The sequence below is a fragment of the Lepisosteus platostomus genome, chromosome 1 (assembly GCF_059453375.1).
Source record: "Lepisosteus platostomus isolate fLepPlt1 chromosome 1, fLepPlt1.hap1, whole genome shotgun sequence".
Taxonomy (NCBI): domain Eukaryota; kingdom Metazoa; phylum Chordata; class Actinopteri; order Semionotiformes; family Lepisosteidae; genus Lepisosteus; species Lepisosteus platostomus.
In genome coordinates this window covers 60953614-60967199 of record NC_142611.1, presented here as the reverse complement: position 1 = coordinate 60967199, position 13586 = coordinate 60953614, and the positions used below count along the sequence as shown (strand labels likewise).

The following is a 13586-nucleotide window of genomic DNA, read 5'->3' as shown; positions in this document are numbered from 1 at the left end:
TCTTCAAGGTAAAAGCTGTGTTGTTTACTTCTGATGCACTAACTGACTGGAGGGACCATTTTGGTTCTGAGGAGGATCATGTTTCAGCCACAGCACTTCAGAGACTTGTAGGAAGTCCCCGAGAGTAAACTTATGTGCTGGCTTCAGTCACATATAGTCATTAGTCAATCACCTGGAGGCTTGGCTTCATTAGTTTAAATTAGCTGCTCTTAATTAGCCACCTGGTCTTTTTCTGACACTTTGGCAAACAAAGTTTAGTTCTTTATTTTTTCTAGGTAAGACCGTTTGGTTTTTTAAACACTGTGAAATGACTTTCTAAACTTAGGCTTTTTGTTGAATTACACAACACAATTTACAGATATAATTCTAGTTGTGACTTAGTTTAAAGCACTCTGCAAAAACTTGCAGCGATTAGATTACTAATAGATGTTAGTTTTCATTTTAGCATAAATAATTTTTTTGATAAGATTATTGTAATCTAAATTACAGTGTGGTAAAAAGTCAATCTGGTTAACTGAATCATTGAATTTTCAGTACTGTAAATATAAAAGGAACCAGCTATAAAATGGGATGGTGCATCCATTAGAAATAAACAGAACATAGTCTGCAGTAGTCAGTTTCTATAAATCATGGGAATGAATATTAACTCATAGGCCAGTAAGGATGATACAAAGGCTTTGGGTGCAAACCTTGATTTTCTACACACAAAAGCAGAATTATAAGTCTATTTAGACAATTTTGCTTTCTAATTATGAAACAGACACATCTAATTAATATTCATTCTCATAATTCATGACTGTTTGCTGTTAAAAAGGCCGCAAAGCCTTCTTGTAAAAAATATATATACTGTATTACAATATATATACTGTACGTGACTTGTTATATGTAATACAATATTAATAATCTCAAATTGAAGAAAGTTATCATAACAATTCTGGAAACTATTAGAATTATATTTTTGTAGTACACATTTATTTTGTGATCATTGCTTCTTTTTCACCAAGTTCAGCATTAAATAAATATATGACTAACACAGGTAAAATAAAGAAAATTCGAGATTTTGGAAATGTATGTGATTAATTTAGAATGGAAATGATTAAATGCTTCTGATGTCTGAAAATTATTGGATCACAAAGGTTATTAGAAATTAATTTCTTATTCTCACAAACTAGGCTGTGAACACTGATCCAGTTCCAGTGAAACTGCACTATGACAAATCCCATGATCAAGTCTGGGTTCTCAGCTGGGGAGATAAAGAGAAGACTACACCCACACTCCAGGTAATCATAGCTTGATTTTAAAAAATGTAAAAACAAAAGACTTGAGGCTAACTACATATGATTTAATAATGTGAAGTACCTCAGTATCCAGGACCACGCCCACACACTATCCGGACAGTAGATTGAACTTTTGTGTTCTTGAGTTATTTACATGCATTCTTTGCTCTGATGCTTGTTTAAAACAACTTTGACAGTGTATTGTTTATTTCATCTTTAAATAAACATGAGAGAAATATTAATTTAATAACATGGTTTACACTGTCTATATATTCCCACTGCCTATACTGTATATAGTTGTAATACCTTAAGTGGAAGTTATTAGCCGAAGTTCAGATGGGATACCATCAACAATCTCAAACAGCTGTACTTAATCACCATCATTATGAATTTAGCTATATATACTGAACTCAAATACCTCCGTTCACAGTCGTCTCAAGCATCCTTTCTCCAGCTCATGACCACCTAGCAGCTACAGAACCCCTCCTTTCACCCAGTCTGAATGGGGTTCAAGCCTCCTTGCCCTTTGGCCAAGAGGCTACCCATTAACCAAGCATGTTAAGCCAAACTTATCTCACCAAAATAAGATTGGTATCCCATCCAGGGTGTATCAAATGTTGTGCCCTTTGCTGACTGGGTTCGACTTCAGCTCTCCCCATGACCCTGTATCTGATAAAGCTGTTAGAAAATAGATGGATGCATGTATCAGACTTACATTATAAATTCGTCATTAACTCAATTTTACAATGAGAATTTTTTCATCTTAGTTTTCTTTGTCTTCTATTTAGGTGATCTATTAGGCTTCAGTTCTCACCATGATCCTGTATGGGATAAAGTACTTAGACATTTGATGGACGCATATATTAGACTAATATTATAAATTTCTCATGAACCTAATTTTAAAATTATATTTTTTACCTAATTTTTTCCTTTTATTTTTTTTCTTTGTCTTCCATTTAGGTGATCAATCAGGCCAGTGGGAGCATGTCCCATCATACCATACATACACAGCCAGTTGGAAACCGGTTTGATAAGGTGGAAGATTTTTTCATTCCAGCTACAACCCTTATTATCAGTCACATCAGGTAAGGATAGAATGGCAGTATTTATCTGAACTTAATTCCCAAGCCACCTTGCATTCACTGAAATTGGCAAATTTAAAGTAAAGAAACAGCATCTTTTCATCAGTACTTCAATTTCAATTTAAAGAAAAGCAGAATTCATGCATGGCGATTTCTTGCTTTGTACAATTTAAAATGGAAATATAGTACACAGAAGGTATTCAAAATATGTTAACATTCACAGTTTATAAATAAAAATTGAATTTCATGAGTGTATATTGTTCTCAGATAAAATACTATTTGCCTTTCAAGTCTGACCTTTTACTCTTTGTAAATATACAGAATATTTTCTATATTCTTTAAATATTTCATGACCTATTAATGTATGGAAAATAGCTTTAAATTGATTGGTAAGACACAGGAACTGTTACATCTTTCTGCCAGAATTACTTTATAAGGTATTTCCTAACTTACAGTTACCAAGTATAGAGTATCACGTAGAAGGTAACCTATTCCATGCCCTGTATGAGAATTCAGATTTATGAAAATGTTGCTTTATTGAGTAAATATTGATTTTAGAAAACACAAACAAAACATATAAAACATACAGTACATACAGTATGCTGTTTATAGTAATAGGTAGTTAACCATACATACTCAGTGTTTATAAATTATTGTATGCAAATATTAATTAAGTGCATTATTAAATATTAAATCAAAATGTCAAATCACCTTCTAGTTCTATACATATTCCTTGATGGTGGCTTTCTGTTAATGTTTTATATCAGCTGAAATTGAAATGGAATATCACTGTTTAAGACAAGTATTGATAGCTTTACAACAAGTGTTTATATTGAATAATTTTAGTCGTTTTTCATATTCTTTATGATGTGTTTCTGTGGGTCTTCATAAAGGTATGAAATAACCCTTACGACAACTACAAGTTAATTCTTGTTATAAAGAGTATGAATCAGGTGGACATTAGCAGTCAATATGGAAAATTAATATATTTTAGGATTCATTTCACTTACAGATATTTTCTTGAAGTATCCTCTAGATTTTAATTTTGAATATTATAAATAAAGAATTATGGCTATTTTGAGAATAAATCAAGTTCAAGTAGTTGATTCCCATAACGATAATCAGGGGTTTAGCTTTAATGTCTTTTATTTGTTTAACAAAAAATAAGTCACTTTTTAACTTAAATTAAAGCAGACTACCATATTTACAAGTTCAGGTGGGTATCTGCGTCAGCATGCGTAGGCTGCAAAGGAACAAGTAATAGGTTTATTCCATGCTGAAAAAAAGAAGAAAGAGAACACAACGTTTCGTCCGTTGAGCCTTCTTCGGGTGTGTGACCTGAAGAAGGCCCCACGGCCGAAACGTTGTGTTCTCTTTCTTCTTTTTTTCAGCATGGAATAAACCTATTACTTGTACCATATTTACAAGGTAATTTACAAGGTTTTTAGTTTTACCATGAACCTGAAACTGGATTTAATTTTTTGCATTGTCCAGCCATGGTATCCAGTAGGATTGTTGCGACAGTTATAAAGACATATGCTTGAAGGCATAATATTTCTATGCATGTAAACCTATCCTAGAAAAGCTCCACCGCTGTCCCTTTTCTCACATGAAATGATCTCCCTTCTGAGCATTTACAGAAAGTATTGCTATTATACTGAGAATGTTCGAGAACAGCTTAGATTTGTCATCTGCATGACTGACCTTGAAGATGACTTAACATGGACTCTACTGTGCTGAGACTCTGCCAGAAATGTAGTATCTGAACAAAGTTCTATTTGTAATCCTGTCCCTTTGAATCCTCTGATGAAACTGCTTACTCAGGCCTTTGAACGAGGTTCCATTCATACAGTATATTCTATTTACATTAAATATTTACTATTGCATGTTAGCTCCTTTTGTGATTCGGACGCGATTTGATTATTTTCTCCCCTAGCTATCAGAATATCACAGGCTATTTCATAGCCTGGATGTAAAAATGATCTTATTAGTTATTTTTTCCAAAAACAAGGTACTGTATAACTGGGGATTTTCCTGGGGAATTATTTCAATGCTACCTTCCAAAAATTCAAATGTTTTACCAGTTATAAAGTATATAACCATACATTTTTTGCTATGTTTTATTGTTGAATACCACATCGAATTGAATTTGAATAATTATATACTATATATATGTAGCATCAAAAGACACATCATGTATTGCAATTAATAGTTCAAGAGTGGCACAAGCACCTCAGAATGTTTTTTATAAAAAATATTTATAAAGACCATTGGATTTCAATTGTAAAGCAGATATTTTTTAAAGTTCCAGAGAAGCAAAATGTCAAAATGTTCACTTCACAGAAAAGACTTATATCCCCAATTTAAGGTAAAAAAATCTAATCAAAGAGTTTGCAAGTGCTAGAAGAAAACAAATAAATTGCTGGATTTGTATTAGGTACAATTTGAAAGCATGAAGTAATAGCAGGTTTTAAAATAAATGTGTATCAAGTGTGTAATCAACACAATTCATTTTAAACAACAAATATGTAACAATCAATTATTATAATTAATTACTATAATGGAGGGTTATCCAATCATTTAAAATGTTTCATGGAATCTTGTTCAGTTTACTATTTCATCCAATGGACGATAATACCTATGGCATTAGTTTTGGAAGTTCTGGTCTAAAAAGGAAAGTGCGACCTACAGTACTAATCTACCAACACCACTTCTAATAGCAGCCAAGTTTTTCCTTGTATATCTCCTATTCCTGTAGTGACAGGACCCAGCTTTGCTTATTTCAGAATTCTTATGACATCATGTAACAGATTTATAAAACTACTGCCATAATAGTAGTTTTATAAATCTGTTACCTACTGCCATTGGTGCATATGAAATGTGACAGTATATTCTCAAACCATAAATAGTAGCCTTTGATCACCTTTTAACTTTGTGAATAACATTTTTACAAAAAAGTAGAATACTGTATGTATGAATGTATAAATGATGTACATGATAAATGTATGTTGATTTATGCAAACAATGTGAAAAGTGAACTAAAGAGGGTAATTATATGCACAAGGTATTCACAAAAACTTTCTAACCATATGGTCATCTAACATGAACATAAGAATGCACACCTGAACAAATGAAAAGTAGGTATTCTGAACTGCAGTCCTTACCGAAGGAAAGATGCTATAATTGAAAGTGAGAAGAAAAGGAAAGGCCCAAAGTTTGAAGAACAGCAATTACCAGAATATTATTCAAAGTATACTAAAAAATAACATTGTTTAAAACAAATGTTTTACAGTATTTTACATTCTCCAACAGAATGCTCCTATGTTTCTCTCTTACATTTCTTTAAAAGTTTGTGTGTTTATAAGTGAATAGTTCTAAGGGTAAGATAAGTTACAGCAAAAGTCAGCAAAAAATAAAGAGAAAAAAGAAGCAGAAATATAGAGATTGCATAAGTTTTCAGACCCACAAACACAACCTTTGATGAAAGGACCTTTAACAACAATTACAGGCACTCTTCCAATTCTGGATACCAGTTTATTCTTCTAGGCAGACTTGTTCAAGCTCTCTCGGGTCAATCACTTACAGACATCCATTTTCAAGTATTTTTCACAAAGTCTTAAAATAATTCATCAGGACATTAACTTGGCATTTCAAAGGGGTTCAATTTTCTATTCTTAAACAATTCTTGTGTTTCTTTGGTCTTCTGTTTTGGATCATTGTCCTGCTGAAAGGTAAATTTTATTTACACTTTGAGGTCTGAAACACAATTTCCTCTAGGATTTTCTCCGTTTTCATCAGTTTTGACAAGCTTCAAAGTCCCTGTTGATGAAAATCAGAACTATCACATAATGATGCCACTACCATGCTTGACAGTAGAGATGGTGCTGAATGAATAATGCACTACTGAATGTTGAGTTTGTGTCAGATGTAATTTTTGACATGTAGACCCAAGAGTTCCAATTTCATCTTATCTGACTACGAAAATGTTTTGCCAATTGTTTGCAGTATTACTTAGATGCATTGCTGCAAATGCAATGTGGTATTTGAATTTTTTCCCTTTCACACAAATCTTCTTTGTGTAGTGACAAAGATTTTCTTGACCAATGGACCTTTCTCCCTTCTCAGCCAGTGAACTCAATAACTGTTTTAAAGTTGCCATTGGTCAGATGTTCAGTTTGGACTGACAGCCAAATCTAGGTAGTGTCTGGGTGTCTTCCACTACTTAATGATCAACTTTACTATGTTCAAAGACATTTTAATGATTTTTCACTTCTCCTGCTATGTGCCTTTATACAACTTTATCTTTGTGTTGTTTTGAAAGCTCCTTGGTCTTAGTCTTCATGCAGCTAAATGTGTGGCTTAAAGTAATTGCGTGAATTAAAATTAATTTAGGCAAAGGGTTTGAATATGGAGTAATATTATAGAATAAGTGGAATATTAATTCCTACTGCAAAGTGTAATGACTGTAAAGCAACAAAAATATAAAAACTGTGCAAGGGTCTAAATTGTGCAAGGCACAAGTTTTTGGAGAGTACTGTATATGCCACATCTGAGAAAATGTACATATACTGAATGGATCTCTCTTTTTTCTTATTTACTACTTTTAAACCACGCAAGAATGGAAATTAATTACTTAATTAATTTACTGAATTTCTTAGTAATTTCCAATAACTATGCCACATACTGTATATCAGACTCTATAATGCTTAAGCTAAATATGTAGTGTTACATTATATTTTTGAGAATTTCTATTTAACTTAAAAAAATGAAAATAAATTAAAAAAAATCAGTAACAGAGCCACACCGGTATTATATGTGTATAGAACTGTTTAGTTCGCAAAAAAAAGAGAAAATTGTCATGTTGTGGAATTTGGAATGTTTTCATTTATTTGTATGAGAGAGAGGTTAAAGAGAAAAAAGTTTTGGTTTACTCTATTGTAGCCGACAAGTTTAGGTGCAAGACCAAAAAACAACAGAAAACAGAAAAAGTGCACTAGCTCCCATTTGAAAGACAATGCAAAATACGAAATGCGAAATGCGAAAAGACAAATTCCTGATACAAGAAATTGTACATGGCCAATAAAGTGATCTTATCTTATCATATATGATCTTTTTGCCTTTAGCATACATAAATGTAAAATAAGCACACAGATTAAAACAAATTACAAACGCAAAGAACATATTTAATTTATTTTATGCTTATTTCCTTAGAATATCATAACCATAATTGTGATCTGAATAGGATGAAGCAGTTAAAAAAATGTAAAGATGAAAGATTGAAAGATTACAACAGTTTTAAAACTTTTTTGCTGAAGCACACCCTTCAGACCTATGATCGAATCTGAGCACCCCCATTACTTTACTTATATATTAAAGATCAACTACTGAATATGAAATGACTTACTACTACTACTCGAGTATTGGCGATTTTCTGTGACTATATGTGGCATTCCTTTCCTTTCCACTCTATAGCTAACAATATAAGTGTAATGCGTCCTTGCAAGACACCTGTGTTAACTGCATTAGTTGTTTTTTTCAAGATTCTTCCAGTTTACATTTGAAAAAAATGCAGGTGGTTTATCTTGTAAGTTGGTACTGTTTAGTTTAGTGTCATAGATTAGAGGGCTAAAGCCAGCAGTTAGCTAAGACATTGCTACACTCGTGAATCATAAACTGCTAGCATAACAGCTTGGGGTTGCAGGAGCAGAAGATAAATACTTGGTGTCTATGTTCTGAGCAGTGTGGGCAGTGCATTTGTATCAAAATAGAGGTAAAAAGAGACAGGTGCCAGAGCCATAGAGAACTTGAGAGAAAAGAGCTGGTGCCAGTGGTTAGATTTACTGAGCTTGAAACTGAATTTGAGCAGTACATACAGTGTACTATACCCAAGCCAGTTAGGAATGCTATTTTGGCAGCCCAACATAGTGAGCACTTCAAATAACACTTTGAATACAGAAAAAACACCTTATAGGATAGCTTAATAGTTTATCTGATGGCAAAGTTATTTATAAATGACCTACACAAATATGTTTTGCTCTTACCACACAAAACTATGCAGAGGAAGCATCAGACAAGGAAAAAGAGGCAAATTCAACAGGTATTTGCACTGCAAACCACTTGCCTTTGTAATAATGTGCAACCTTCTGTTGGTGCAGCATTAGTATGAATTCAAAAATGAGATTCAACCTTATTACAATATAGTGCAGAGTGACACACAAAAGTAAGTAAAAGTAATTTTTTCTCATGGGGGTGAGGTTCTTAAAAATATTCAAAACAAAATTCTTTACAGAAGGTATATTAAAAAAAATACGTCTAATGCTATACAGTAAGTTACAGACAGTAAAATGAAATATCTTTACCATTAGCACATTGGGTGGGAATGACTATGGAGCATATGCTGCATAAGGAAGCTTGAAACTGAACAAAAATGGCAATAAAAAACAGACTAGCACAAACGTGAAAGTCATTATTGCATTGCAGGAAGCAAACAGTAGCCTGTATGAAAATGTTTATAAAATCAAGACATGCGAAAATAGACAAATGTAATATTCCCAAAGCTCTGGGGAAACTGCACATAAATTCATGTACTAAACTAAAGGCTAGGCACAAATTCAGAAATTATTAGCTGTGGAATGTGTATGGGTCAGAGAATTGCAAAGGAGCAGACACTGAGCTGGATTCTACTTTTCAGATATGTATAAAGAATCAATACAGTGGCTAGGAAGGGAGTAAAGATTGATATGATTGCCTTGAAAACTGCAAGCAGAGATAATGTGGAACACTGAGCAACTGTATGTAGAGGGCAATAAGCAAATTAACTGTAGTCAGCGAGCAGGAGACATTTATTATGATAAGGTGATAAAAAAAAGAAAAGCAGTTAGCATAAAAATGTAAAATGTGAAATTAAAAAATGTAAAATAAATGTGTCACCCTGTGTTGTGGCCAATGCTGTGCTTGAACAGCAAATACTGTCAGCCTATACCCAACAGTAGAGTTAATGCAGACTGGAAGGTTAGAACCGAAAGACAAATGAACACCAGCAGAAATGGGACAACTTTATGCAACTAGAAAGTAGATTTCAGGACTCTCAGGCACAACTTTATTCACTTGAGCTCAAAAACAAAAAGTCCCTGGATGTGGACAATAAGAGGCTCATTAAGCACTATGTGTCCTAGTTCATTTTCCACTCTTAATTCCAGAGCAGATTCACCAGTCATAAGAAATTATTCTGCTGGATCCAGATCTCAACATTAGTATAGCACATTCAGGTCAACAAAAGGTTTAAACTGTATTCTCAAACACACCTCCAATCATCTAAGACACACATCCCAATAATATGTAATACTTCTCTCAACTAAAGAGTAACCTAATTTTAAAATCAGGAAAGCATGACTTTATTTGTGGGACAAAATACAATAATGCTTTCAGACAGTTATTTTAACTGCTAGCAAACATGATATTCAAAACTTACATGCCTTTAAAATAATCATTTTTAGACTGTGTTGCATTGATAAGGTAAACATGCATTTGATTAGTCCACATGGACTGTGACAAAATGTGTGGCTAATGTAGGCAACTGTTTTTAATAGTATTAATTGAACAATCAAATTAAAACAAATTCTATATTCTATACATTTTTAATGCATCTCCATAAAACAACACAAAAAATTTAATAGTTACCAGAAAAGTTATAGCATAGGCTATTTTATTATTCCTCGCTGGTAAAAACTAACAAAATCAAACAAAATGAACAGTCCATTGTTCTCTGTCTTTCATTCACTCCCCCTTTGGAGTCTGGGCTTCTTCCTGCAGCGCACCAGTCATCATCTTTCTAAGCCCTTTCCAGGTTAACACATACCCCAGGTAAAAGGGAGCACATAACATTTATACAGAAAGGAGTGCAAATAACAGATGCCTCCTCTCAGATAATGATTAAGCCGACTACTGTCATAGTAGTATAAAGTTTTTACTTACTGAATCTCCTAACAAACATCTTGTCTTAAAATATATGTTTCTTTCATATTAAACAGCTTCTAGTAGGACCATCTTGTTCATTGTGTGAGGGTGGAACTGAAGGCAGTTTTGCTCAGAGCTAAATTGAAACTGTATTTCACACTTGATGAAACACTTGCTCTGCTTGTACTGGTTACTCCACCCAAGTGCCATTAATGAAGACATCTTGACAAGGTATTGGTCTCAAAACCAACGAGACCAGAATAGTCACATTTTGTGTGTTGGGCCTCTTAGTAAACCATTTCTTTCCTTCTCATTTCATTGAGATTACGATGAACAGAGACCAGTTCTCTTGTGTGAAGTATTGTGAGTTCTTGAGAAGTTGCAGAACAGATCACCATAAAATTCCCATTATGTCTTGTAACATAAACCTCAATAATTCTTATATGTTTAATAACTGATTAATGCAATAAACTTATGTTTTTTACATATCAATTTTATTAACAATTTCTGTAATAAAATGAAAATTATGTTAATAATATATATCATTTGGGGATTTTCAAAATCAAAAATTGTAATTCATAATAGAAAATGCTTTTATCATTACATGTCTTCATAATTCTCCCACGTTAATGCAGTTAGCACTCTATAACATTAAAAAATTCACAAAACAGGCAGCAGAATTACAAAAAGAAAAACTAGGAGAGCTGTCCTCACAATATGACTACGACTATTTTGCCTGATACATTATGCTTTTGGCAGTTTGTTGTTTAATTAAAAGTACATGTTCTACAGAAGATATTTTGACAAGATACTGTATAAAACATCCAAAACCCTTTTATCCCACAGAGTTGTTTGATAATGCTTTATCTTCTAAGAGTCACACTTGTGTTCAACTGTATGCTAAATTTCTTTTACACCTGAATGGTTTCTGTAGAATAAATTGATAGTGGTGATCCTCTTTGATCCTAGGACATTTTGCAAGGATTGGAAGTTTATATATACACATATGATTACCTCCAAGATAAATCTAAAAGAAATACAAAATTAATTGATCTTTTGTTAAATATTCATCTTTATTTAATTTTGACTTAACATGCTACAAATTACTTTATTATCACACATGCTTTTTGTAAAATCTGTACTTATTTAATCTGTAATTATTTTGAAATTTCTTCACGTTAAAAAGATTTGATCAGAAGTGAAACAACAGTCATATTAAAGAAGAGCACTTAAAATTCCTTTTAAAATGTTTAAAATGTTATATTATTTTGCAAATCTTGCTTCTTCTAGAAATGCCATACACATAGAAATGTAAATTTTCTGTAAAGATAAAATAATTTAAATGATTCAAATATCATCCCCACATTTACAAACTTACGGTACTTATTTTTTCATGACTAAACCATAGTGATATTTGGCAATAAAGCATTTTTGTTTTATAAATTACAATTCGGGATGTTGAAAATCCCTAAATAAAAATCATGGGCTCTGCATGAATATGGTAATTGCATGAATATGGTAAGGTTCTTTTAGTGAAATATAATATATTTTAAAAATCTAGCTCAATAATCTGAAGATATCACACATATTTTTTAATATCCTATTGGTTTCAACCAATTGCGGGCCACTTGTTCCAGAGTACCATAACCTTTTGTTTAAATCTTTGTGTAAATTAGTGTTTCCTGTTCTCTATTTTAAATTCACTTTCAGTTTTCACTTAGTACTCACAGAGCACAGTTCTAGATCAGTGTCCAGCAGCAAACTCCTATCCATATTTGTGCATTTATTCAACCTCTGTATTCATTATATTAATTAGTTAATTAGTTAATTTTGTTAGTTTATTCATGAAAGACAAAGTAGAATCAGCCACATAAATTGTGCTCATGCACAAAAATATTTTATATGTTCAAATTAGAACAATGTTCTGAATCAAACCAGATATCATTCAAGGCTTTCTTCTCTAATACAACATTGTTAGCCATGAATATTGTTTTCACATTTCTGTAATATTTTTTATATATACAATAGAAGACACCTGGATAATCATCTAAATTCAATGCCACATTAATTCAGACTTATTTTCTCAATGAAACTGGGACTAAATAAATTTGCAATAGTGGTAGGTAAAACATGTATTGCAGTGAATTACAGAAATAGACTGAGTGAGATAATCAATAATTAAAATAAATAATCATAGCCCTCAAATTATAATTCATTAAACAAAGACATTATTCTTCTTTCCCTTTTGCATTTCTTTCTTAATGTATATATTCTGCTGAGCTTATCTATGTGATAATTAAACTGTCTCACCAAACATTTTATCTCTTGGGTTTTAACAATCCTGAATGTATTAAATCATTTTGCATATCATTTGCTTGTATCGTTTTTGACATCAATGGCCTATTCCCACTAAACAGTAACATGGAGGTGCTCTGGAAACTCTATGTTGAAATAAGGCTGTTTATACAGTACAGTATGTTCAGATGCCTTCCATGACATATTCTATTTTTATTTAAAAAAACATTTTTCTATCTTAAGTAATAATTATTTTAATAATGAACATACTGTAGACAATACGCCAGCAACCATATCATCCTGCAGCTCTCAACTGGCTACCCATTGAAGCTAAGTAGTGTTGAGCCTGGTCAATACCTGTATTGCAAACCTAAAGTAGTTTGGCAAATGACATGACATATACAGTACAATACATATTACAATATATTTGAAAATATAATGCCATGGTATCTTGATTAGTTAGGCACTAAGTCAACAACAAACTGCATAGCTGGAAGAACATAATTACATTTAAGGTGTTACACAGAATTTGTGATGTTATTTAAGGGGAGATTGACAATGTTTATTCATTTCAATAGGCTTTTCCTTTTTTGTCTGTCCTGACACGTTACAATTAATTTGCTGCTGTATAGGCCTCAATAAAAAAAAACTCCTATTTATTCAAATGAAATATTATTATTTTCAAATAATCTACAGTATATATGACATTGTTTAATTGTTTGCATTTCACATAATAAACACAAATCATTGGTTTGTCTTCATTTTATCTATGAATGTATATTTTTTGATGGTTTCTGTGTAAATTGCTAAAAGCCACTGCCCCTTGCACAGCATCGAGTAGATATCTGTGAAAAATATTATATGCTTTGTCTATTTCATACTCACTTTTTCGTACTTTATGTAACTGAAAGTGACTTAGAGAGAAAGAAAATCATAATTTAATTCTTAGATGATTTGATAATCTTTTTTACATATT

At 32.2% G+C, this 13586-nt stretch overlaps 1 protein-coding gene across 4 annotated transcripts in view; it reads left to right on the top strand.

Annotated features, from left to right (window-relative positions):
- fstl5 (follistatin-like 5) overlaps nt 1-13586 on the top strand; it is a 281857-nt gene that overhangs the window by 265392 nt on the left and 2879 nt on the right. For all 4 annotated transcript variants that reach the window (XM_088633293.1, XM_088633292.1, XM_088633295.1 and 1 more), the window contains 2 exons: nt 1173-1280; nt 2238-2362. In XM_088633293.1, coding sequence (XP_088489419.1) covers nt 1173-1280; nt 2238-2362 — 233 coding nt within the window. The remainder of the gene's footprint in view (nt 1-1172; nt 1281-2237; nt 2363-13586) is intronic.